This window comes from Prionailurus bengalensis, chromosome A2 (genome assembly GCF_016509475.1).
Source record: "Prionailurus bengalensis isolate Pbe53 chromosome A2, Fcat_Pben_1.1_paternal_pri, whole genome shotgun sequence".
Lineage (NCBI taxonomy): Eukaryota > Metazoa > Chordata > Mammalia > Carnivora > Felidae > Prionailurus > Prionailurus bengalensis.
The window spans coordinates 9,950,202-9,976,242 of record NC_057348.1 but is presented as its reverse complement, the minus strand read 5'-3'; the positions used below and the strand labels follow the sequence as shown (position 1 = coordinate 9,976,242).

Genomic DNA, 26,041 nt, shown 5'->3' with positions numbered 1-26,041 from the left:
GACGGGGGACTCGAACTCACCACCAACCGCAAGATCATGACCTGAGCGGAAGTTGGACGCTTAACCCACTGAGCCACCCAGACACCCCAAAAATAAACATTTTTAAATAATAATAATAATGGGCACCTGGGTGGCTCAGTCAGTTAAGCATCCAGACTCTCCGTTTCAGCTTAGATCATGATCTCACTGTTTCATGAGTTCGAGCCCCACGTCGGGCTCTGCACTGATGGTGCAGAGCCTGCTTGGAATTCTCTCTCTCTGCCTCTCCCCTGCTCACGTTGTCTCTGTCTCCCTCAAAATAAATAAACTTAAAACAAAATAAAATAAATAGTTTAAAAAAAAAAAGAACAGGATGGGGAGGATTTGGGTAGGAAGTTCTCCGGACCTTCCTCATCACCACCCCATCCCTAATTGTTATAGCATCTGAGGGGTGTCAGGGTCCTGGAGGCCACCTGATCTAATTTCACAAAAGGGCAGACTGAGGCCTAGAAACCCCTGGGCCAGGCCTCCTGATTCCCATGGTGCTCAGCCTCTGGGCTCCAGAATCCCTTAGCTGTATCAGTCCCTCCCTCCCCACCAGGGTCCAGGAAGGGAGGGGCAGTCGTGCATAAGAGTATCCCACACGTGTGCTACGCCATGAGGCTCACATGTTGGTGACCCTTGGTGGGCAGCTGGACTTGAGGCGTCTGGGGTGCCAAGTGCAGGTGCCATTCCCTGGAGGGGGTCAGCGACTCCCCGTTCTCACCCACACACTGCACCACGCGCGTGAGAGTGTGTTTGCTGCGAGGCAGCCAAGTGCGGCAAGGAGGCCAGTGGCTGGTAAATAATTTATCAGGACAGCTGATAGTACCTCCCCAGAACTGCCCGCCAGCCCCCAGCCCCCCTCGCCCCGTTTGCCTCCTGCCTCCTGACCCAAACCAGCTGGACCAGCTCTCCCGGTGCCCGCCTGCAGCCCCCCCCCCCCTTCGCGCCAGCCAAGTCACAGTCTCCAGGGCACCTTCAAGCAAACGGGTGGGGGGTCCTGATCTTGGAGACCCAAACGAAGGTGGGCTTCCGGGCAGAGATGGCCCTGCAGAGCCAGATGTGGTCTCCGGCCACACCCACGTAAGTGTCCTGGGTCGGGGGGGAGGGGGGGCGGGTGCGCAGGGCCTGGGAGGGTCACTGGCCTTTCCACGGGGTGAGAGCCCCAGCTGGCCTCTCCTAAGGGGACCAGGGGGAGCGGAGAGAGGTCAGCAGGCAACCCCGCAGGCTCTTCGGATCCCTCTCCCCAGAGTCGGGTTGGAGATGTGGACCTCCACTTTCTTTTTTCCGGGATTTTTCCACTGGCAGTCTTCAAGCTCAAAGTCCAGGCTGGGGGGTGGGGCTAGGACTGGGGGGCCAGGAAATGCCAGGGTTCCTCACTCCCATGTTTTGCCTCTTGAAACACCCCTCAGCTGCCAGGGTAGGAAGAAATGCTTGAGATACAACAGAGAAAGTTAACAGCTGCCCAACTGGGAAAGGTGATGGCAAAATTGCAACCATCACCGGCTTAATGAAAGGGCCACCCATTGCTCCTGGTGACAACAGGCCATAGCCACGAACCCTGTTCTTGTAGAGTTGGAGATAAACAATATCAAATGGGGTGTGCTGAGGGTTTTAACATTCAAGGTTTGAGGGCCTTTTAAAGTAAGAGGGTGGAGGGGCTCCAGAGGTTTGTAAAGAGTTCTGGAAAAGAGTTTCCCCCCAGGGACCCCAATTTGGTTCCTCACTCTTTTGGGTCCCCTGATGCATTATTCACCAACTACAAACCTGGTTGCCTAGCAACGGGAACCTGATCACCCCCCCTCCCCCCCAACAAGGAAGAGGCAAGGAGATTACATCTTGGGAATGGGACAGCAGAGGGAGGATGTCAGCCCTCCCCCAAGGGCAAACCTATTAGTAGGGGGTCTGGGCTCCCTTTGGGATACCCTGCAAAGCATGACTTCAGCCCCCTGCCCCGAGTGAAATCGGGAACCCCCAGGCTGATCTCTGGCCTCCTGGCTGCCAAGACAAGGATGCCTGGACTCCCCCTCTTCCCCCGCAGCGTTCCCAGTATTTGAGGCCTGAGAGCCCTGAGTTCTGATCCTGACTCAGCGACCTTAGACAAGTCTTTTCACCACTTCTTGGAGCCTCAGTTTCCCCATCCATAAAATAGGGACAGTCGTACTACTTGCCTCCCAGGATCTTTGGAAGGATTAAATGAGTTCCTACAGGCATAGCATGTAACAGCACCTGGAACGTGGTATGCGCTGGCTAATGGTTGGCTGATTTTATTGTCAGAATATCAACTCAGCAAAGAGTGGACGACAGTGTCTCAAGATCAGGGCAGGGAGGGAGAGGCGGGGGTGGCTGGGAGGGCCTGGCGGAAGCCCTGTCGAGCACTTAGAGCACTATAGATAGTAAGGGCTAAGTATCCGCACTATTATGTCTTTATGGTGTGGCCAGGGAAGATCTGGGAGGCCCCGGCAGAGTTTGGGCAATGAGGCTAATGCTCACCCAATAGAGTTAGTGCTCAAATTAATAAATGTTTGAGGGCTTGCCCTGTGCCCTCCCTGGGCTAAGTGTCAGGGACAACAGACAAATAGAGGCATCCTTCTAGATACTGGCCTATGAAACGCCTGCAGGTAGGGGGTACTCAACGCACATCTGCGATGACAAGTTAACGTAACAACATCTGTCCCCTAAGTGTCCTGAAGTACCACAGTCAGCCTCTTGCTTCCAGGGAAGCACAGAAGGGGCAGCTCTGGAGCTGGAAATCGGGGATCCTGGGGTGCTGCAAGGAAATCAACAATGGCGGCATCTCAGGTTAAACCTTAAACAGCAAGACCCTTCTGTCTCCTCCCAGCTCAGAGTCCAGCGCTAGGCTACATGTCCTGGTAACATTTGCTCCCAGGGAGGGGATTTGGCAGGTAGCTCCATAGTTACCATGGGGATAGCATGCGTCCATGGTGGGATGGACGCTTCTCTCCCCAGACTCCCTCAACCCCTGGTGCTTAAGGTATCCTGGGTAGGAGCTGAGGTCCAGAGAGGGTATAGAATTGGAAAGAGACACACAGCATGTTAGGGGCCTGGCAGGATTTGAGAGTATCTGAGGGCCAGCCTGGAAATGCTCCTTATAAATAACCATAAACATTATTAATCATGGGAATTATTAAAGTCATGAATGATAACAAATGATGCTACTGTTTTAGGAACGCTATGTCCATTTTTTTTTCCCCCTGCATGGAGACTTCCTTGCAAGGGCACCTCTCTATAAGGTGAGGATCAAGCTATTCTGACCCATTTTACAGATGAGGAAACTGAGGCTCAGAGAGGTGATGTCAAGCCTAGGAAGGGCTTTAGCTCAGCTTGTCAGCGTCTCTGCTCTCTCCCCCTCATAGGACCCCCTGCCCTCTACTCCAACTCCTTTCAGTTGTAGAGGGGAAATAGAGGAAAATGCTGGGCTTTAGTTGGTTTCCAAGCAGCTCAGGGATCTTGACCCAGAAAGGGGCATTCAGGAGGTGGCCTGTCGAGGGGTGGGGACCTGGGAAGACCGCCCTCCCCAGTCTCTGCCCTCTTCTCACAGGCCCATGGCCGAGAGCTCCCTCTACCGGCAGCGGCTAGAGGTCATTGCTGTAAGTGAGTTACCCCTCCTTCCCCACCCCACACCCCCACCCCCAATTCTGGCGCCCCCCTCCACCACCCCTCCCCTCCTTCCCCGCATCCTGGGCGCTCCTAGCCATTCCCCAGGTTTCTTCCTCGCCTCTCTCATCCAGGGAAGCAGGCCTAAACCTGTGAAGTGAGGGGGGGGGGGGTGGGCAGCACCCTCAGCTCCAGCCCTGCCTTGGAGCGCCCCACCTAAATCCTCAGGCCCCTCTGCTCCCCAGTTCCTCTATCTGGTCGCCACCACCCCCAGAATGGTGAGGCTGTGCACCCCACACTCCCAGAATCCACATCCGATGCTCCATTCTTGAACCTCGGTTTCTCAAACACCTCATGTCTGAACCCCATCTTTATGAACCCCCATCTCACTAACCCCTATCTCTCTGCTCCCCCACTCCTGCACCCCCATCTTTCTGGATCCCATCTCAACACCCTGGCCTCTCTAAACCCCCATCCTCCTGACCCTCAGATCTGTACCCCCTCCCTCTGAACCCCTATCTCACCAAGTCCCCTCTCTCTGCTCTCGACTTCTGCCCCTTCATCTCTCTGGACCTCATCTCTACGCCCCAGTCTCTCCGCGCCCCCCCATCTCATCACCCCCTTCCTCTGATATCTAGACCCCCATTATCTCTGAATCGCCTCTCGTGACCCCGGATCTCGGACCCCCCCCACAGCTCGGTCTCCCTTTGGGATCTCCATCCCAAGGCCCCACCCCCTTCCACAGACCCCCCCCCCCCCCCCCCCCCCCGGCCCCATTCGGCGCCGGCAAGGCCTCCGCAGCATCGCGGGCGCGGCCGGCCCCGCCCCCGCCGCCCCGCCCCCACCCGCTGCTGAGTCAGCGCCTCCGCAGCCCCCTCCCCGCCGGGGCCCCCGACGTGCGCTCCGCCGCCCCGCCCCGTTCGCAGCCCCGGGAGTCCCGGGAGCCCCGAGGAGGAGGGCAGGCGGAAGGGGAGGTGGCGGCCCCGCCCGGCCCGCGGGCAGCTCCGGGTCCTCTGTGCGCAGGAGAAGCGGCGGCTGCAGGAGGAGATCCGCGCCGCGCGCCGGGAGCTGGAAGAGGAGAAACTCCGCGTGGAGCGGCTCAAGGTTGGGGGGGGGGGGGGGCGGGCGGGGGCTCCTGTCAAGCCTGGGCAACGAAGTGGGGGTATCAATGAGAGTCGGTCTGGGGGATCATGGAAGGCTCTGTCCAGTTTGGATGGGGGCAGCAGGGGGTATTGGTTCCAGCTTAGGCGGGCGTTTTTCCTCTGCTTGGGAGAGCGGGGGGTGGGGGTGGGGGTGGTGATAATGATGGGGACTTTTGTACCACCTTTGGGAAGAGTATGGGGACAGCGAAGGTGTTTGCCCAGCTTTGGGGTAGGGAGGGGCCCATAGAGACGTTGATTTCATCTCTGGGAGTGCCTGTCCCATTCTGGAAGGGGTGGGGAGATGAGGGGTGTTTTGTTCTAGCCTGGGAGAGCTCTAGGCTGGTATTGGGGTGTCTGTCCCACCTCGCAGTGTTGAGGGGGGGATCATATCCTCACCTGAAGGAGAGATGTCTGTGCCGTTCGGGTGGTTTTGGACAATAAGAAATCTTCCCAGCTCGGGGATTAGGAGGGAGCCCTCCATGGGGTGGGGTAGCCAGTATGCACAGCCAGAGCTCCCCTCCCGTGCCCAGAGGAAGTCTCTCCGGGAGCGTTGGCTCATGGACGGGGCAGCTGAGGAGCCGGAGCAGCAGGAGGACTCCACCTCTAAAGACCCCCAGTCACCTGAGGGCCAGGCTCAGGCCCGAATCCGCAACTTGGAAGACAGCTTGTTCACGTGAGTTGGGCCCCTGCCTGCTGGCTTTGCCGGCCTGGCTAGGCCAGGGCCCCAGGTCCACACCGGGGAAGTGGCACATTGAGGGGGCCTTGGCGTTGAGCCTGGGGGCCCGGCTCCCAGCAGCCTCCTCTCTCCCTCAGACTCCAATCCCAGCTGCAGCTGTTGCAAAGTGCATCCACAGGTGCCCAGCACAAGTCCCCCGGCAGGCCCACCTGGCGCAGACAGGTGAGAACCGGGGGCGGGGGAGCAAATGGGAGGGGGCGAGGTGCAGCCAGCAGGGACCAAAGCGGGCCTTCTCCAAGTGCGGTTTAACCTCTAAGTCCTCTGCTGTTTCTCTGCTCTGTGGTCTCGGGCAAGTCGCTTTCGTTGTTCAGGCCTCAGTTTCCCTATGTCTAAAATGAGAGGAATGACCGCACACACGTGGAAGAGGTGGGGGGGGGGGGGTGGACATGATCCTAGGAACAGGCCTGGGGAAGTTTTGTTGTGGGACTGCTAATGCCAGAATGAGGAATGTGGTGGGAAAATGGGGGGGGGGGGTGCAGTGCTCGTGGAATTTGTTCTTTTCAAAGGGAGGAATGGGTCACCAGGAGATGCTCTTGTGATCTGAGGCATCCACACGGGTTTCTGTTTTGGTAGCACCTTTATTAAGATTCCCAGGTGGCTCTGGCAGGGCAGAGGGCCAAGAGACCTGTTAATGGGTCTGGGAAGAGTTTGTTGGGTTTTTAGTATAGGCCAGGAGTTTCTTGCCAGAGAGGAGCCCACTATCCAAGAGCCTGTGACAGGGGAGCCCTGGGCATGGGAGGAGCACGGAGGAATCACCCGAGTGACCCAGGAAGGCTTCCTGGAGGCCGTGGCATCTGTATGGAGTCTGCTGGGGACCAGGCAAGAGGGGAAAGAGAATTCCAGGCAGAGGAAACAGCCCACACGAAAGCCTGGAGGCTGGAAAGAAGATTCTTATCTTACAGGGAACTGTGAGGCGGAGATCCCTGGGGGTTGACCGAGCAGGCTGCCCCCACCCCCTGCTTCTCTGAGCCCATTTTCATACTCTTGCCCTTTCCCTCACTCTACTACAGCAACGCTGACCCTCTTTTCTAGTCCTTGACCTTGTCAGCTCATTGCAGCCCCAGGCCTTTTGCACTTGCTCTCCCCTCTGCCTGGAATGGCTGTATCTACCTCTTGAGCCTCGAGGCCAGCTCCTCTCACGCTTCAGGTCTCTGCTCAACGTCACTTCCTCCTAGAGGCCCTCCTGCATCTTCTACATAAAGGAGGCACCCCACCACCTCCCAGGCTCTCTGTAGCCCCTCGTCCTGCTTTTTGTTTTTTCCTGCCGTAGTCTTTCTCACTCCTGACATTACAGATTCATTTGTGTTTATGTTTATACCCCACCCCCTAGAACGTAAGTTCCAATAGCAAAAGGCTTAAGTAAGTGTCCCTTGTCCACAGCCATCTCAGTAGCTGACGGAATAGGTTCCTAATACAGAGCTGTTGGCCCATGAACACAGTATTGATTAAGCACCTACTGTGTGGGGGGCACTTGAGCAGAGAGCGGTAAGACAGGTGAGGAAGGCTGAGGAGGGTGTGGTCCTGAACTTGATGGAGGAGCCATCGAGGGTGTCCGGGTTGGGGAGCGAACCAGCACGCAGGGAGGTTGGAGGTGGAGACGCTGGCTGGCCTCACCTTGTCTCTGTTACCCCTGCAGGGTCATCGACCTCTCTCCCAGCCTACCGTGGAGGCAGGTCCCACAGGTGGGTGTTTGGGCCCCAGGTCTGGGGGTCCCACGAAGAGGGGCCTGAATCTGGGGGGCCAGGATCTCACTCTGTTGCCCCCTGTCTCCTCTCCTTTCCTCCCCTTACTCCCCAAGGCCACACTGATCTGAGCAGGAGAGCCTCCCTTCCAGCTGGACCAGTGGACACCTCCCCAGAGTCCCCCTCTGAGCCCAGAGATGAGGCTGTCAGGGTTCCACCCACCCTGAGGCTGTTCCCTGGGGCAGCAGGGGCCTCCTCAGAAGCCAACGGCCCCTGCCCTGGACCCAGCCCCGCTGCAGAACAGGGGCCGAGTCAGGGGCTGGCAGCATCTGAGGGGGGCGTGGGTGAGGCCAAAGGAGGGGGCGTGGTGGAGGTGGTATGGGAGGGGCTGAGGGCCACAGAGGACTGTGCCACGGAGGCCACGGGCCCAGAGCTGGAGGCTAAGGTAGAGGAAATGGTGCTGGAGGCCATTGGGGACAGGCAGGAAGCTGCCTGCCCAGAGCCCCCGTCCTGGGTGAAGGAGGACAGGGGCATCGTGGAGGTGGTCTGGGAGGGGGTGGGAGGGCCGGAGAGCAGCGACTCCGAGGCCACAGGGGAGGGGGGCAGGGGCCAGAAGGCCGCACAGACCAGCTCCCCGAGGCTCCAGGTGAGGCTAGAGGGAGCAGCTCCTGGAGAAGGCGGCGTCCCCAGGGGCAGCTCTGACGGTGATGGGCCAGGGGGCTCTGGAGGAGAGGAGGGGTCCTTCATTTGGGTGGAGAGGGTGACCCTCAGCGAAGAGTGGGAGGAGCTGGGGGAGGAGCTGGTCTTGGAGGGGTTGGAAGGGCCAAGGGCACGGGGAAGCGGGGGAGGGCCTGAGAGTCCACTGGGGGTGGAGAGGGGGGCAGGGGAGGATGCCTCGGGGGCGGGAAGGAGCCAAGCAGAGGAACCGGTGGAGTCAGTGGGCGAAGGAAAGAAGGGGACTGAGGAAGAGGCAGGGGCAGACGTGTCTCTGGTGGGGGAGAGGGGGGGAAGCAAGGGCTCTTTGGAGCCAGAGAGGGGAGGAGGGGAGGAAGAGCTGAGGCCAGAGAGGAAAGCAGTTGAGGAACCACCGTCAGCCGCAAGAAAGGCAGTTGAGGGACCTTTGAGGGCAGAGAGGGAAAGAGGTGAGGGGCCATTGCGAGTAGAACAGAAAGAAGATGAAGAAAAACTAGAGGCGACTGAAGAACCATTGGTGACAGAGGGAGAGGAAGGCGAGAAATCACTGGAGGCAGAGAAAGGAGGAGGTGAGGCGCCATCGGAGGCAGAGAGAACAGGAGGGGAGGCACCACTGGTGGCAGAGAGAACAGGTGAGGCACTATTGGGAGCTGAGGAAGGAGGTGAGGCGCCATCGGAGGCAGAGAGAGGAGGGGAGGCGCCACTGGGGGCAGAGAAGACTGACGTGGTTGAAGAAGATCTGAGTCCAGAAGAGCAGAGAGAGTCCGGAGGAGGAAAGGAATGTCAGGCAGAGGAGGTGAGTGAGGCAGGGGCTTCCTTGGGGGCCAAGGAAGAGTCAAGGCCGGAAGAGGAAGGACCACAGCCCCAGGAGAAGCAGGAAGGCTCCCTGGAGGAAGAATCTGTAAGGCCCCAAACCCCTGCTGAGGGCCAGGGCCCCTCAGGAGACGCCACCACCCCCCTCCTGGCAGAGACCCCAGCTCCAGAGCAGCCTGCCGAGTGCCAGCCACTGCTTCAGGTGGAAGGGCCCAGGGCCAACCCTAGTGCCCGCCCCGTGCCCACCTATGCACCTGCCCGGCAGCCCGAGCCACCTGCCCCTCCCGAGGGTGAAGAGGCAAGTGGCCCTAAGCAAAAGACGTGCCAGTGTTGTGTGGTCATGTGAGCCCACACCCTCCACCCCACGCCCGGCTCCTCTCACAGCTACCTCGGCCTCTTGGCATCCAGCAGCGGGTCCCGGGCACAGACAGGGCACCACGGGACCGGCTGTGGCACCTGGGAGCCAGCTGGCCCGCTCGTCCACCTCCACCTGGGCTTCCGGACCCCTCGCCCACTGCCTGTGACCCTGGCTCCCTTCTACGACAAAGCCTTTATACTTGAAAATAAAAACGTTAAAGCATTCGGACAGTCGGGTGTGTGTGTGTGTGTGTGTGTGTGTGTGTGTGTGTGTGTGTGCGCATGGAACCACCTCGCCGTCCCCTGGTGGGAAGTCCAAGGCCTCACTCTGCTAGGATCAAAGACTGAGCCAGTGTGAGGATATACGCGGCTCCTGTGGCAAGTTCCCAAGCTACCTTAGCTATAAAAACATAAAAGTTTATTTCTCCGGGTGGCTCTGATTCATGCGGTCACTTGGGGACTCAGGTTTCTTTCCCCTACTTGCCTCACCTTCCCCTTCGGTGTGGTTAAAGCGGGATCACGGGCACTGTTGATGTTCCAGCTCACGGGAAAGGGAAGAGAACAGTCTGGGCGTCGGCACGCGGCACTGCCGCTCCCGTTCCGTGGACGAGAACTTGGTCCGTGGCTGCACCGAGCTGCGAGGGAGGCTGGGGACGCCGGGCTCCAGTTCTGTTACAGCAGCGGGACGGGACGGACCTGGGGAGGCGGCTGCCACTCTCGACATCATACGTTTTCCTTTGCTCCCTCATCCAACCGTATGTGCCCCCGTAGGGCCAGGCCCTTCGCTGTAGGGGTCCTTGGCTGGGTGTCCTCAGGCAAGTGACTCAGCCTCCCTGATCCTCAGTGTCTTCATCCGTCAAATGAGCGGCCGTCTCCTGGCTTGTGGTGGGTTCAGGCCAGAACTTGGGGCCTGGGGGCGGGCCCAGAAGGCCTAGCTCCTCAGGGGTGGGCAGGAAGTGCTTCTCATACCCAGAGTCAAGCCGGGTGGAGGCCTGGGGGGGCTCCGCAACCGGGAGTGGTTCCATCTCCTCCACTTTCAGGATGGGGAAGTCCCCGAGGGGCTGAGCCTGAGGCATCTCCTGGGAAGAAACGAGACTGAGATACTGCCCCCCCCCCCATTCTCCCCGCCCTGTTCCCACCCGCTCCCCACTCTCCCAGCACCCGCCACCCTCCCAGAGGGCCCAGGTGAGCCCGCCTTTTTGCTCACCTCCATGTGAGGCTGGCCAGAATTGCTATTGGCAGGATCAGGAACCTTCTCCCAGACCCAGCGGGGCAGTACCTTGTGCCGAAGGTGGAGGCACCTGGCAAGCAGGTAAGAGGGCAGGGAATCTAGGTGACCTGATACCCAGGCCCAGGTTGCAGAGTCCGGGAGCGTCACAGAGCCCTGAGTGTCCCCTCACCATCGGCTCCCCCCACCCCGCCGCAAAGCTTAGCTGGGGTCCGGCTGCCCTCCCCACCTGTGCAGAGACCCACCTGGCCGACAGCCTCACCTTCCAGAGGTGGCTAGGCTCATACCACAGCCCATCAGCAGCAAGCCCCACAGGAGAAAGACACCTGGCAGAACTTTCCACTTCAGGGTGTTATCTGAGGCCGAGGGACAGAAGAACATTTAGACACCAGGGATGGGGGAGGGATCAGGTATGGATCACGGACGGGGCAGGGCTTGGGTGCGGGAGGCAGGTAAATGGGCGGGGCTTAGGAGCGGGTAAGGGCTAAGGGTAGGGGACATCTTGGGGTGGGAGGGAGGGTTGTGAACAAAACAGTCATCAGGGATGGGTGAAAGGGTCAGACACACTGCCTGATAATCCAGAGTACTCTGCAGGATCAGAATGCCCCTGAGGCATCATCAGTAACCACCCCCAAGTCAAAAGGTTGCTCGCTCTCGGAAACCCCTATCTCCTTGAAATGGAGCAGGCCCCCTCCTGTGGTAGTCCCAACCGCAGCCCCTCTACCTGGTAGGTGAAGCCGGAGGCTGGGACCGGGTGGGCCCTGTCCTGCGATGGTGGATGCGGTCATCCACAGCTCACAAGGACCCCAGGGAAGGTCAGGCAGGGTGATGTTCCGGGCGCTGCCACTCACTGAAGGACACACCCAGAGAGGTTGGGGAGGCAGTCAAGTCCTACCTCAGGGCCTTTGCATGTGCTTTCTCTATGTCTGCAACACTCTCCCCAGATACCCACATGACTCCAGCCTTCTTTGCTCAAATTTCACCTCCTCAGTGAGGTCCTCCCTGACCACAGGGAAGTTGGCTCCACAAGGAGCCTGGGTGGCTCAGCCAGTTAAGTGTCCAGCTCTTGGTTTCAGCTCAGGTCACAGTCTCATGGTTCCTGAGATCAAACCCCGTGCTGGGCTCCACACTGACAGTGCAGAGCCTGCTTGGGATTCATTCTCTCTCTCTCTCTCTCTCTGCCCCTCCTCTGTGCTCGTTCTCTCTCTCTCTCAAAATAAATAAGTAAACTTTATTTTTATTTATTAAAAAAATTTAATATTTATTCATTTTTGAGAGAGACAGAGCATGAGTGGGGGAGTGGCAGAGAGAGAGGGAGACACAGAATCTGAAGCAGGCTTCAGTCTCCGAGCCATCAGCACAGAGCCCGATGCGGGGCTCGAACTCATGAACCGCGAGTTCACGACCTGGGCCAAAGTCGGATGCTTAAACCGAATGAGCCGCCCAGGCACCCAAAATAAATAAGTAAACTTAAAAAAAAAAAAAAAGAAAGAAAGAAAAAAGAAAGCTCTACAAGGGCCATATTCCCAGCACCTAGATCAGTGCCTGGCACACAGAAAGCCCTCAAAAATGACATACATTTGAATAACTAGAAGAATGAATGAGCATCATATTCCTCACCTGCACACTGACCCAGTGAATACAGATTCTCCCCAGATAAGGGGAAGACGTGCACCTCCCAGAGCTATATTTGTCTACCTTTTTTTTTTTTTTTAACTAAATTGTCTTTTTTGTTTTTAAGCTAAAAGAGGAAGTAGCTTTTTGGTTTGTTACAGGCTAATAGGAGACATGAGCACGGACCCAGATATATTGCCATAGAAAATGTCTAAGCTAAATCAGCAGGTGAAAAAAATAAAGTTGCAAAATATCACAGTCATAAGAGATTCAGGGGCCCAACTATAGTCTGTAACATGGTATTTTATTTTATTTTGTTTTATTTTTTACGATTTAACATCGATTTATTTTTGAGAAGGGGAGAGAGGGAGAGAATGAGCCGGGGAGGGGCCGAAAGAGGGAGACAGAGGGTCCGAAGCAGGCTCCACACTGTGAGCACAAAACCCGATGCGGGGCTCGAACTCAGGACCATGAGATCATGACGTGAGCGGAAATCAAAAGTCAGCCATTTAACTGACTGAGCCACCCAGGCGCCCCGCCCTTTTTTTAAATGTTTATTTATGTTTGAGAGAGAGCATGAGCAGGGGAGGGGCAGAGAAAGAGGGAGACAGAGGATCCAAAGCGAGCTCTGCACTGGCACCAGAAAGTTCAATGCAGGGTTTGAACTCATGAACCACGAGATCGTGACCTGAGCTGAAGTCAGATGCTTAACCAACTGAGCCACCCAGGTGCCCCAGTACATGGTCCTCTTTTAAAAATAATCATAATACATACATGTGTATATATTTAATAACATATAAATATAAACATGTAAGGGGTGCCTGGGTGGTTCAGTCGGTTTAGCATCTGACTCTTGATTTCAGTCCAGGTCACGATCCCAAGGTCATGGGATTGAAACCCACGTCGGGCTCTGCACTGAGCACAGAGCCTGCTTAAGATTCTCTCTCTCTCTCTCTCTCTCTCTCTCTCTCTCTCTCTCTCTCTCTCCCTTTACCCCTCTGTCTTCACCCTCTCTCTAAAATTAAAACAAATTTTTTTAATCTAACGATGGATACATACTTGAAATAAAAATCACACATAACCCTGTGATCCTGTTGACATGGTGCACAATTTCTTTCCATATTTGCACCTCTGCTTTGCTCAGTGCTGGGTTTCCTTTACAGAAATGGAACCATCTCTTGGAGTTTTGTCATCTTTTTATCTTTTTCGCTTAATAAAACATGACAGGCATCTCTCAATGTCAATAAATATAGATCAAAGTCTTCATTTTTAATGGCCAAATGGCAGTTCGTTATATTGATAGCCACAGGATTATTGTCCACTAGGGAGCTGAGGACACCCTGTTATTTTCCCAGGGGCTGAGAGGGAACCAAGGGGCCAATCTGGGGACAAGAGTTGGGTAGACTGATGGGTGGGTCTTGTGGGGGCTAGGAGCAGGGGACAGGGGCAGTGAAGCTCACCATTCATGCAGACAGAAGGCCCGGTCCCGCTCTGTGTGCACAAGGTGTAGTGGGTGAGATGGCCCCGAAGTTGGCGCCTTGGGACCTCTCCCCATGCTATGGCGGGGGTTCCTGGCGGGGTGTCCTGGAGTCGCCAAAGTGTTGGTCCTGCTAAGGGCACTGGGGAGGAAGCCAGGGGGTCAAGGTCTGTCACGGTTCTAGAGGGTTCCACCATTCTCCAGCCCCACCACTTACCTAGTTCCTCTGTGAACCTCCAGACTGAGGGGGCAGGGGCCAAGCCGCAAGGAGAGACTGCTGTCACTGTGATTCGGTAGGGGACCCCTCCTTCAAACTCCCCTGGTGGGTGGAGGGACAAAGACAGAGTTGGCGCCCCCTCCCCTATTCAGTCCCTACCCAGTAGGCGTCTTCATTTGGGTCTCCTGAAGGACATGCTGAGAGAAATATTTGGGTAAAAGTAATTTTCCTGGGTGGTAACCCCACAGAACACCACCAGGGCGGCTGGGAAGTGAAATGGGGAAAGAGAGGCAGCCCTCCAGTAAATGACGAGAACAATTTCCCAATGACGGCAATGGAAATTCAATCCCGCCGGCGACCTCTGGGAGGCAGCAGAGAGCACATGCCTGAGAGCCAACCCACCCACGGAGGGAGGAAGCTGGGGTATGTATCCACCAACCCTTACCAGTAATCAGTGGAGGGCTGCATCTGATGGGACTTAATTCCCAAGCACTTCCAGCCGGCTGCTTAGGCAGGCAAAATGCTTCAGGGACCAGAAAAAGGCTTCAGGGCAAAGGAAATGCAGGTGCCGGAGGCTGGCAGACGGTCAAAACACCGGACTACGGGTGGGGTGGCTCTGACGCCACCCATCATGGTAGGTGAGGCTCCTGAGGTCCCTTCTCAAAGCCTACGGCTGCTGCATGGCCTTCCCCAGATGGGGATTTTCCAAAATCGGGGCTCCTCCTCTTTTCTCCATACATGCTATGGTCCTCGGGACTCTGTCCTTCCTAAATTTTTCACTCAATGCCTCCCTCTCATGCTCTCCCAAGTCCTTTACACCAAGGATGGGCTCCCCAGCACCACATCCCAGCCCAGAACTCATAGCAAGCCCCAGACCTGAGTATCCAACAGCCCCATGGACAGCTCCATTTGGATGAACATCTCCAACAAAACATATCCAGGTGGATCCCCAAAATTCTGCCCAGGACTCCCCAGTCAGAACCTGCCTGCTTCTCCCCCCTTCCTCAGGTCCCACGTGGTCCAGCCCTCACCCCTTCCCAGTCCACTCCCCCCAAGAGCAGCCAAAGGGCACCTGTGAGCAACCGAGTCAGGGCATATCCATTCTTGCTCAGAACTCTCCATGGCTCCTACCTCACTCGGGATAAACCCAAGTCCTTGTAACCCACCAGGCTTTGCACAATTTGCCTGTCACCTCCCTGCCCTCACCTCCTCCCCCTCTCTCCCCTCATGCATTCTATTCCTGCCACACCGGCCTCCTGGCTGTTCTTCTAACCTATCAGGCACATTCCTGCCTCTGGGCCCTTGCGCTGTCTGTTCCCTCTTGCTTTTCCCTCAGACGTCCTCACAGCTCCCTCTCTCACCTCCTTCGGGTGTCGGTTCAAATGTGGCTTTTCCACAAAGGCCTTTTCTAACCTTTCTTTCTAAAATAGCGGTGCTCCCTCCTCCCCTTTACCATGTTTTATTTCCCCCCCCAATGACACTGCCGGAGTATTTGTTTTGTTGTTTGTTTGTTTCATTGGCTGCTCACCCATAAGAAAGTCAGCTCCATGACGATGGGGATGTTGCCGAGAGGGAGGGTAGTGTGACGGCTCAGGGTTTGGCTTCAGGGGCCTGATAATGTGGTTCAACTCCTGGTTCTACCCTATTTGCCGTGTGGTCCCGGGCAAGTTGCTTAACCTCCCTGGGCCTTTTTCTTCACCTATACCTCGGGCACGATAATAACAGAGGCCTACTTTATAAGGCAGTTTGAATCATTTAATGCTTACGGTAAACGCCAACAGACATCCGCGGCTCTCACTGCACACCAGTGTCCCGCACACGGCCTGGCCCACAGTGAGCGGTCGGTGAATACCGCATGCATGAATTAACGAGACTAAACGTAACATTCTCTCCTGCAGGCCCACTCATCAGTCCGCTATGCAAGCGCTGAGACGGGAACCCCGGGGTCCCCGGGCCTCACCTGGCAATAGCGCTCTGAGGTTCTCAGGGGGAAGCCGGATCCAGTTGAGGGCGTCCAGGGGATCCCCGTCCCGGGCCCAGTCCACCACGTGCTCCTGCAACTCCCCAGACCCCCGCTGCCAAGTCACCAGCAGTTCCGGGCTCCCGGCCACGCTTCTGACCACCACGCCATGGGGGGCAGCACTTGGACCTGGGCGGGGGAGGAGTCTCATTGGTCGACGCTAGGAGGCCCCGCCTCCCTCTCGGGGGCGGGGCGGGGGCGGGGCAGGGGCGGGGCAGATCCAGAGCCTCTTACCCAAGCAGGCCAAAGAAAGGTTCGTGAGAGGCTTCCAGCTCGTGGCATTGACGGCGGACAGCCCAACCCACCCCGCCTGGCTGGGGATGGAGAAGTTGCAGCAGGCAGCCGTCTTCCGGATCAGCTCCTGACCTTTAATCTGGAACCAGACTTTATAGCTCATCCGCACGCAGTGGCCCGGGGCCTGAAGGCCGACAGGAAAAAGGTGTTAGTTACTATCTCCCATTTGCCAGGCACACGCTGTGGGTCTCCGTGAGGTCCGCCTGACAAAGCAGCCCGTGGACTATTTCTGCCGGCTCCGTGTTACGTGTTACGGACGATGCAACGGAGCCTCTAGGGGGCTCTGTGGCACAGGTGAAATTAGAATACAGTTCCAGGGCCCCAACTAGGGTGAAGTTGGGGGTGAGGCGCTTGCCTCGGGTGCAAAAGTTGAAGGGGAAGATAGGGAAAACCCAGCAATCAAGAAAAATTCTATTCTACTCCATCACAATGAAGGCCAAACAACCCATGACAAACAAAATTTCAAGATTTTAAGGACAGACAGGATCTGCCCCTGCACTTGTATGGCCCTGCCTTACTCTTTCATCGTAATCTGTGTCCTGCGTGGCTCTTCGGGATTTAAAAATCCCCGCTGTTGTACATAGGGGAGGGAATGTGGAGCAAAGAGGACCGCAGCCTCCAGGATCGTCGCTCTGGGGAAGTTGGTGAGCATTTTTGGTTGCCTCAATGACTGGTATTGTTTTTTATGTTTGTTTCTTTGTTTTGAGAGGGTGCATGTGCATGTGAGTGGGGGAGGGGCAGAGAGAGAAAGAGAGAGAGAGAGCGTGAGAATCCCAAGCGGGTTCCACTCTGTCAGCGAAGAGCCCCACATGGGGCTCGACCCCACAAACTGTGAGATCATGACCTGAGCCGAAATGTGCTTGGTATTTGATGGGCAAGAGCCAGGGATGTAACACTGTCCTGGAAACAAAAAACTGCCCCTTGACCATTGTGGCTTTAGAATGCCATCCCCACTGGACACTTTCGTAGATGAAAAGCCTACCTAATAATGTTAACTGATCCTACAACGAAACTCCTTCTTTAAAAAGATGCTTATTTACTTTTGAGAGAGAAAGAGAGAGAGAGAGAGAGAGAGAGAGAGAGCAGGGGAGGGGCAGAGAGAGAGACACACGCACACAGAATCCGAAGCAAGCTCTAGGCTCCAAGCTGTCAGCCCAGAGCCTGACTCGGGGCTGAACCCACAAACCATGAGATCATGACCTGGGCTGAAGTCGGACGCTTAGCCAACTGAGCCACCCAGGTGCCCCTAGAAGCAAACTCCTTTTGTTTGTTTGTTTGTTTTAAATGTTTTTTAACGTTTATTTATTTTTGAGACAGAGAGAGACAGAGCTTGAATGGGGGAGGGGCAGAGAGAGAGGGAGACACAGAATCGGAAGCAGGCTCCAGCCTCCGAGCCATCAGCCCAGAGCCTGACGCGGGGCTCGAACCCACGGACCGCGAGATCGTGACCTGAGCTGAAGTCGGACGCTTAACCGACTGAGCCACCCAGGCGCCCCTCCTTTTGATGTATAAAGACAAAACCTTTGGGGGGCCTGGTGTGAATGCTCACTGAACTTTTAAATATTCAGAATATGGGGATTTCTAGGCAGTTTTTTATTATCAATTCCCAGTACAGTCTGTGTTCTAATTAGAGCATTCTTTAATGTGCCCTTCATCACCTCACCCCTTTGAAGCTCCTGGAAACTGGCTCTATGGCCTGGTATGCAGTTGATTTTGGTAAATGTCTTAATTGTACATGGAAGAAAGGCATGTTCTGACATTTCCTATGTGAGTCTATTAGGTTGTTTGCTAATCACATGCTCAGATATTCTAGATCTTGACTTGTTTTTCATCTATTATGAAATTACTGATAGGAGTGTGTTAAACTCTCCCACAATGGTTGTGGATTCATATATTTCTCCTTGTTGTTCTGTCAATTTTTGCTATATGTATTTTAAAGCCATATTATTAGGTACATATAGTTTTAGTACTCATATCATATTGGTGAACTGAATTGTTGCCGTCATGTAGCTACCTTATTTCCCCTTCATTTTCTTCTTCCCTCCCTTCCTCCCCCTTCCTTCCCTTCCCTTCCCTTCTTTTTCTTTCCCTCCCTCCCTCTCTCTCCCTTTCTTTCTTTTCTTTTCTTTCTTTTCCTTCCTTCCTCCTTTCTTTTCTTTCTCTTTCTTTCTTTCTTTCTTTCTTTCTTTCTTTCTTTCTTTCTTTCTTTCTTTCGTTCTTGTGTTTATTTATTTTTGAGAGAGAGAGGGAGACAGAGGATCCAAAGCAAGCTCTGCACTGACAGCAGAGAGCCCAATGAAGGCTCAAACCCATGAACCACAAGATCATGACCTGAGCTGAAGCCAGACGTTTAACCAACTGAGCCACGCAGGGGCCCCTCCCCTTCACTTTCTACTGAATGTTACAATCAGAAGTCTTTATCATATTTTTTTAAAACATGACTATAGGGGTGCCTGGGTGGCTCAGTTGGTTAAGCTTCTGACTTCAGCTCAGGTCATGATCTCATGGTTTGTGACTTTAAGCCCCACGTCGCATTCTGTGCTGACAGCTCAGAGCCTGGAACCTACTTCAGATTCTGTGTCTCCCTCTCTTTCTTCCCCTCTCCTGCTCATGCTGTCTCTCTCTCTCTCTCTCTCTCTCTCAAAAATAAACATTTTAAAATTTAATATAAAATAAAATAATGTATTAAAAATTAATATTAGGGACACCTGGGTGGCTCAGTCAATTAAGCATCTAATTTTGCCTCAGGTCATGATCTCACATTTGTGAGTTTAAGCACCGCATCATGCTTGCTGCTGTCGGCGTGGAGCACTCTTCAGATCCTCTGTCTCTGTCTCTGTCTCTCTCTCTCTGCCCCTATTCGGATCGTGCTGTCTCTCTCAAAAAAAAAAAAAAAAAATTAAAAAAAATTAATATTAGACCATGTGGCCTAAGAGGGTTATGGGCCCTGCTGTTTTGTTCCTCTGCCATATTTACTGTGAGCCAGGGCCTAGCGACGCCTGGAACATTGTAGGTGCTCAACAGATTGGGAGCAGTGGGGATGGGTTTCTGTCCTCTCCTAACGCCACTTCCATACTAGCACCGGAGCCCTGGCGCACTGTGCTGTATTTTATGGAGCTGAGCCTACTCTTGCTTTCAAACCTTTGCACCTGCTGTTCCCCCCCCCCCCCCCGGCCTGCACCCATCTTCATGTCTCAGCTCAGACCTCCTAGAAGTAGCTGACGTTGGGGGAGGCTTGCCCTAAGCCAGGACCTCTCTGAGCATCCCTCTCCCCCCCCCACCACAAAGCCTTGGGGTCACCTCAAAGAGGCAGCATCAGCATCGTCACCTCTGTCTTGTCCACGTGGTTGTTATTTGGGGCTTCCTGACATGCGCGGGGAAATGGGACGGAGCCCCACAGCTCACCTTCCACAGAAGCAGGGCTTCCTGTGTGCCCGCTGTCCCGCAGACATTCCCCGATATCCATACGTCTTTTGGAGTTGCCAAGGAGGAGGAAAGGGGGGTACAAGTGAGAGAGGCACGGTGGTACAGACTTCCGGGAGGGGAGACGAGGGTGTCGGGCAAGCCTGGAGAGCCTCACCAGAGGGCGGCGTCTGGAAGGACAGAACGGGGCTCCGGTGGCCCCACAGACCCTCTTCGTTCTCCATTCGGCAGCGGCCGTACACCTGATAGCCAGTGGCTAGCTCCAGGTCCTGGATCTCAATGGGGGTCAGGGGTATGGACTTCACTTCTGGCTCCAGCTGGCGGAGAGACAGGGAAGAGCAGTGAAGCCGAGGGCGGAGTTGCGAGCATCTGACCTGGTATCTCCGCAGGGTCCAACTGCCCTCTGCTTTACACACGACCAAGGGGACTCCCAGGACCCAGGCCTTTTGGGTTTGACATTGGGACAATCCCCAGCAAAAAGAGGAGACAAATTGGCCACTCTATGGCTCATGTACAGCAGTAGGTAGGAGTAAACTCTGTTATTCTCCCCTTTTACAGTTGAGGAAAACTGAGGCCCTGGAGAGGGGGAAGTGCCTTGCCCAAGGTCACAAAGCAGGTGGGCGCTGGAGATGAGAGTCATACCCAGGCAGTCAGATTCCAAAGTCTGCCTCTCAGCATTGCTCTGAATCGCATGCATAATCACAATGACAACTTTCTTCAATATTGCAATGTTTTGCATGAGGCGCCTGAGACAACTGGTGATCCCCAATATCCATTCTCCCCTTTTTCCTTTGGAAATAGAAGCCCTGAGTATCAGCGGGGAACATGGCTGTCAAGACTGAGGACTACATTTCCCAGCCTCCCTTACAATCAGGTGGGACCATGTGACCGTGTCCTGGCCAATGAGATATGAGAGGAAATGATCCTGGCAACTTCTGTGTTTGTACAAAGTGCATGGGCGGGTCCCCCAACTCCTTCTGGGGGTCTCCTCGCTCTAGGGTTCTCTTCCATTTTCTTGCTGTGCGAGCTTGGTAAGGTGCTTAACTTCTCTGAGGTTGGCTTCCCCGACTGTGAAACAGATATCGTAAAAGCATCTGCTATAAAGGAAAGTTGGGAGGGACTCATCAAGATAATCTGTGCAATTAGCCTGGGACCTGATGATGCCCAGCAGGTGCTCAGAAATGTCAGCTGCCTTTATTAATTATTTTTTAGTGTTTATTTAAACCAAGCCTTGCTCCTCATCTGTAAAGCGAGTAGGTATAAAAGGCATCTACCTCGGGGCGCCTGGGTGGCTCCGTCGGTTAAGTGTCCGACTTCAGCTCAGGTCATGATCTCGCGGTCCGTGAGTTCTGGCCCTGCATCGGGCTCTGTGCTGACAGCTCAGAGCCTGGAGTCTGCTTCGGATTCTGTGTCTCCCTCTCTCTCTGGCCCTCCCCCCCACCTCAAAAATAAATAAACATTGGGGCGCCTGGGTGGCGCAGTCGGTTAAGCGTCCGACTTCAGCCAGGTCACAATCTCGCGGTCCGTGAGTTCGAGCCCCGCGTCAGGCTCTGGGCTGATGTCTCAGAGCCTGGAGCCTATTTCCGATTCTGTGTCTCCCTCTCTCTCTGCCCCTCCCCCGTTCATGTTCTGTCTCTCTCTGTCCCAAAAATAAATAAACGTTGAAAAAAAAATTAAAAAAAAACTGTTAAAAAATAAATAAACATTAAAAAACAGGCATCTACCTCAAAGAGTTCTTGTAAGGGTTCAATAAAGAGCCTAGAATAGTGCCTGGCACACAGCAGGCACTTTCTAAATGTCTTCTGTTATTTTAAGGTTAATGTAAGCTATCAGAGGGCTTCTTTGCATTCACAAAAAGGCTGGAGGAAGTTTACTGAGTTTCTCAAAATTCCCAAGTGGAGTTTGGATTGGGACTGCATGAAATTTGAGATTATTTGGTGGGGCGGGGTGTGATTTTTTTTAGCTGAACAAGATGCAACATACAGGCCTTTTGTGTGAGATGGGGACAGACTCCAGGAACAAGTGAGGAACGGGTTCTGGGCTGGGTCTCTGATTTGGGGATGATGCCTTGGACCTTGCCTGGAGTAGGGTGGGGGAAGAGGGGCCCCTGACACTCACCAGAGTCCAGGCAGTCCCCTGGCATCTTTGATAGTAGAACTGGCAGACCAGGACCTTGTGGGGTGGCCACACCGGCGGGGCCCAATGGACAGTGGCCTCCAAGGGGTCATCCTCTGAAAAGTCGACGTCAGGGTAGAGCCGGGGGGCATCCGGCTTCACTGAGGAAGGAGAGGCCGGAACGTATTTAGCCGGGGTCTCCAGGACCACCCCCCCCCCACAGCACGCCCCCCCCCCATCCCCCCTGTTACTTCGGGTTTCCAGGTTCACGAAGACTGGGGGCCAGAGAGGCTGGCCGGCCTCAGTACCCCAGACAAGCAGTTCATCAGACATGGTAAGCTGTTCCCGCGGAATGGTCACCCAGCTCTGCCCAGTGGGCACTGTCACAGTCCACGTTCTGTTGGGATGGCTGTGAGGAGAGATGTGGGGGTAGGGGGGTATAGATTGGGTTGGGGCCAAAGCCATCATGATAACTGCTCTGCCTGGGTTCAAATCCCAGCTTTGCTGCTTCAGGGCTGTGTGACCTTGAGCAAATGGCTTCACTTCTCTGTGCCTCAGTTTCCTCATCTACAAAATGAGGGTGACAGAAGCGCCTGCCGAAGGGCGGAAGACCGAGGGGAATCAATGAGGGAAGACGTGGAATGTATTACCACGGACGTTTAGAACATAAACCACGTGGTAATACATGGAACGTTTAGAACAGCATTGGCGGGGGGGGGGGGGGGGGTGCACCTGGGTGGCTCAGTCGGTTAAGCGTGGACTCTTGGATCCTGCTCAGGTCATGATCTCACGGTTCCTGAGTCCGAGCCCGGCACTGGGCTCTGCACTTGATAGGGTGGAGCCTGCCTGGGATTCTCTCTCCCCCCCTTTCTCTGCCCCTCCCCTGCTCGAGCTGTCTCTTTCTCTCTCCAAATAAATAAATAAGCTTAAAAAAAAAACAACAAACCAAAACAGCAGTGGGTGCCCGCCACAAGCCACGTGAGCATTGCTCGTTGCATTTATTGAGCACCTACTTCCAGGCGGGCACATTTACACTTATGCAACGATACAGTCAGCAAATCCATATTGTGCCAGGCCCTGCTGTAGGAGCTGGGGACAGGACTGGGACCAGAGCAGGCCAGGACCCGGCTCTCTAGAGCTGCTCCTCCAGTGGGGGGGAGGCCAACGAGAAACACATAAATATATAATCGATGGCGGTTATACGCGATACACAGAACAATCATCAGGGTGGAGAGGATACAGTGCGGTGATGTGGTGAGGAAAGACAGTGCTATTTTAAGCAGGGTGGTCAGGAGCCTCGCTCAGAGGTGGAGACCTTTGAACAAAGGCCCGGAGGATATGAGGGCGGGGCCGTGCAGTACAGGGTGGTGGTGGGCGGGGGAGGGGAAGCGTTTTTTAGGAAGAAGCGGCAGTCGGTGCAAAGGCCTCGAGGTCAACTGACCGGTGTGTTTGAGGAACGGCAAGGAAGCCCGCGTGGCCGGGGTGCAACGAGGGAGGCGGACAGATGCGCCCTGACTCAGGTGTCCACGGGCGCCCTCTGGCTGCTGTGGCGGAGAACACGCCGGGAGGGCGCAAACCGGAGCCCAGGAAGGAGGTGGGGACTGCGTGGTCCGGGCTCTGCTGGCCAGGACGGGGACTAGACCAGGGTGGGTGCTGGGGAAGGAGAAAGTGCCAGATTCTGGATACTGGAGAAGGTGGAGCCGGCAAGGCTCGCTGACAGGTCAGAGGTGGGTGACAGAGAGCGGCGCTGGGGATATCCTGAAGGATGAGGTTGCAAAGATGCAAAGACGAGGCCTTCATAAAACAGCAACAACAACAAAAACACAGGCGCTCGTGAAGATGCCGAGGAACCGTAGGCCCTCCTACGGGAATGGAAAATGTTGCAGCTGCTGCAGAAAACAGTTGGGCCGTTTCTCAGTTAAACCCAGAATTGCTGTGCGACCCGGCAACTCCACCCCTATGCACGGACCCAAAAGAATGGAACACAGGGACTCAAACGCTTGTAGGTGTATGTTCCTAACGGTGCTAGTCACAGTTCCCAAAAGGTGGAAACAAACTAAATGGCCATCAACAGATGAATGGAGGGGCGCCTGGGTGGCGACTCTTGATTTTGGCTCAGGTCATGATCTCACAGTTTGTGGGGTTGAGCCCCGAACCACGCTCTGCACTGACAGTGCAGAGCCTATTGGGGATTGTCTCTCTCCGTCTCTCTCTGCCCCTGTCCCACTCACTCTCTCTCTCTCAAAATAAATAATAAGCTTAAAAAAAAAACCAAACAGATGAGTGGATACACAAAATGTGGTCAATCCTTACAGTGGAATATTATTCAGCCATAAAAAGGAACGGTGTTCTGACTCATGCTACAACGTGGATGAACCTCAAAACCCGCTAAGTGAGGGGCGCCTGGGTGGCTCGGTCGGTTAAGCCTCTGACTTCGGCTCAGGTCATGAGTTCGAGCCGGACATCAGGTTCTGGGCGGACAGCTCGGAGCCTGGAGCCTGCTTCGGATTCTGAGTCTCCTTCTCTCTCTGCCCCTCCCCTGCTGGCACTCTGTCTCTCTCCCTCTCTCTCAAAAATGAACAAACTTAAAAACAACAACAACAACAACAACAACATGCTAAGTAAAAGAAGCCACACACAAAAGGCCACATAGTGTATAATTCCTTTTATATGAAATGTTCAGAACCGGTAAACCCACAGAGACAGAAAGCGGGATGGCGGTGACGGGGACCGGTGGGGAGCACGATAGGGAGCAGACTGTTCGTGGGATGGAACTTCCTTTTGGGGTGATGAGAGTGTTCTGGAAGTAGAGAAGGTGGTTGCACAACACTGTGAATGTACCGAACGCCACTGGATTGTTCGCTTTGAAATGGTTAACTTTGTGTTATGTGAATTTCGCCTCCTTAAAAAAGGGGGGACCTTCTCCGACTGCCCCCTCTTAAACCGAGGGGGCTTAAACCTAGGCCCCTCTGGAAAGGAACGGTGGGGACCGCTGCCCAACGATGTGAATGTACCGAATGCCACCGAACACTTAAAAATGGCTGAGAGGGGCGCCTGGGTGGCGCAGTCGGTTAAGCGTCCGACTTCAGCCAGGTCACGATCTCGCGGCCCGTGGGTTCGAGCCCCGCGTCGGGCTCTGGGCTGATGGCTCAGAGCCTGGAGCCTGCTTCCGATTCTGTGTCTCCCTCTCTCTCTGCCCCTCCCCCGTTCATGCTCTGTCTCTCTCTGTCCCCAAAATAAATAAACGTTGAAAAAAAAATTTTTTTTTTAAAGGCAACAGCCCCTCCCCGACCAGTGGTTCCCACCTTTCCATGCCCCTTTCACGCCTCCCTCACTTAGCCAAATTCGACATGAATTGGAGTTTGCAGGTGTGATTCATCATGAAGCAACCCAGGTCTCCCCCCTTCAACTGTGACTTCCACGAGGTCCAGGCTGTCGGTCGGCCTCTTTCACTGCTGCGTCCCCAGCACCAGACCAGATCCTTTTTACACGCTCAGAGAAGTTAAGCTACTTGCCTAAGGTCACACAGCAATAAAAGCCAGCTTCTAATTATTAAGCAACTTCTCTTGGCCAGTGCCTAACTCGTTGAACCCTCAAAGCCAAAGCTGGGAGGCAGGTCCCTTTATTCTGGCCATTTGGTGAGGGAGGAAAGAGAGGCTCAGAGAGGGAAAGTGACTGCTTTAGGGTCACACAGCAAGGAAATGCACAACCTGGATCAAAGAAAGGGCTTGAGAGTGGGGGGGGGAGGGGTCCTCTCAACTGAGTATGCTGGGACCTGACTGGCCACCCTTCCAAAGCCTCAGTTTCCCCACGTCAGCCGGTTGTACTCACTACTTCTGGCTCTGGAGGTGCAGCGTGGAGGGGGCTGCCAGATCCCCAAGAGGTCCCCACGAGCAGTTCAAGTCGCCCAAGGGTCCAACTCCATAGCACTGCAGTGGCCCGGGACTTCCTGGAGAGGGAGGTGGGAGGGTCCCAGGGAAGAGGGTCAATTCTCCCAGCCGCCTGCACATCCCAGAACCTGAACTTCCCCCGGACTTCTGCCAACTGGGGAGGGCGATCCAGGGTCCCTGCCGGAGGCGAGCAGTAGGAAGGGGGCGCTGGATACCCCTCCCCAGGCTTTGGGCATAACTACTCCACTCCCTCTGCCAGCCACATCCTGTTGCCACCCCAAGAGCCTCCACCCCACCCCCGGGCCTCGGGCTCCCACCTCGCTGCCGACCCCCGTTCCCCAGCTGCCCTCTTGGCGCGGTCCCCGCCCCAGGAGGTGCAGAGAGGCGGCGGTCGTTCCGCAAACTTGCGGTGCACCCGGAGGCTTTGCGCCCCCGAGGCGAGCGCGGCGCCAGAGCGCCCGACACGAGCTCGCTCCAGAACTCACCCTGGGGTCGACTCCGGTGGCACAGCAGCGACAACAGAGGCAGCAGCACCAGCTCCGGCCGCGGCCGGAAGGGAGAGGCCCGGGCCCCTCGCATGGCGCTCCCCCTACCGCGCCCCGAGTCCGGCCGGCCCTGCCCGGCCCTGCCCGGCGCGGCAGCGCCGCTCGCCTCGCTCTCCGGGTCCGGCACCCAGGCGGCCACGGGAAGCGCCCCTCCCC

At 55.4% G+C, this 26,041-nt stretch overlaps 2 protein-coding genes across 4 annotated transcripts; one reads left to right on the top strand and one right to left on the bottom strand.

Annotated features, from left to right (window-relative positions):
• Nucleotides 1–880: 880 nt before the first annotated feature.
• Nucleotides 881–9,291, top strand: PALM3 (paralemmin 3). 3 transcript variants are annotated; one of them, XM_043586792.1, is made up of 8 exons: nt 881–1,104; nt 3,584–3,632; nt 4,663–4,743; nt 5,312–5,454; nt 5,595–5,679; nt 7,154–7,199; nt 7,316–8,461; nt 8,555–9,291. In XM_043586792.1, the coding sequence occupies exons 1-8, from the start codon at nt 1,064–1,066 to the stop codon at nt 9,049–9,051; spliced, it is 2,088 nt and encodes a 695-aa protein (XP_043442727.1). In that variant the 5' UTR covers nt 881–1,063; the 3' UTR covers nt 9,052–9,291. The 3 variants fall into 3 exon arrangements, with proteins under 3 accessions (XP_043442727.1, XP_043442726.1, XP_043442725.1); XM_043586791.1 differs by having other exon boundaries at nt 882–1,104; nt 7,316–8,499; nt 8,530–9,291; XM_043586790.1 differs by having other exon boundaries at nt 882–1,104; nt 7,316–9,291.
• IL27RA (interleukin 27 receptor subunit alpha) lies at nt 6,076–26,033 on the bottom strand. Its single transcript, XM_043586793.1, is given in 15 exon segments — nt 6,076–9,977; nt 9,980–10,141; nt 10,270–10,363; nt 10,553–10,646; nt 11,015–11,140; nt 13,365–13,523; nt 13,599–13,700; nt 15,559–15,747; nt 15,853–16,036; nt 19,318–19,382; nt 19,493–19,652; nt 21,454–21,611; nt 21,702–21,859; nt 25,282–25,399; nt 25,826–26,033. Coding segments are annotated over 15 exon segments (1,887 nt in total). The 5' UTR covers nt 25,920–26,033; the 3' UTR covers nt 6,076–9,953.
• Nucleotides 26,034–26,041: the final 8 nt, after the last annotated feature.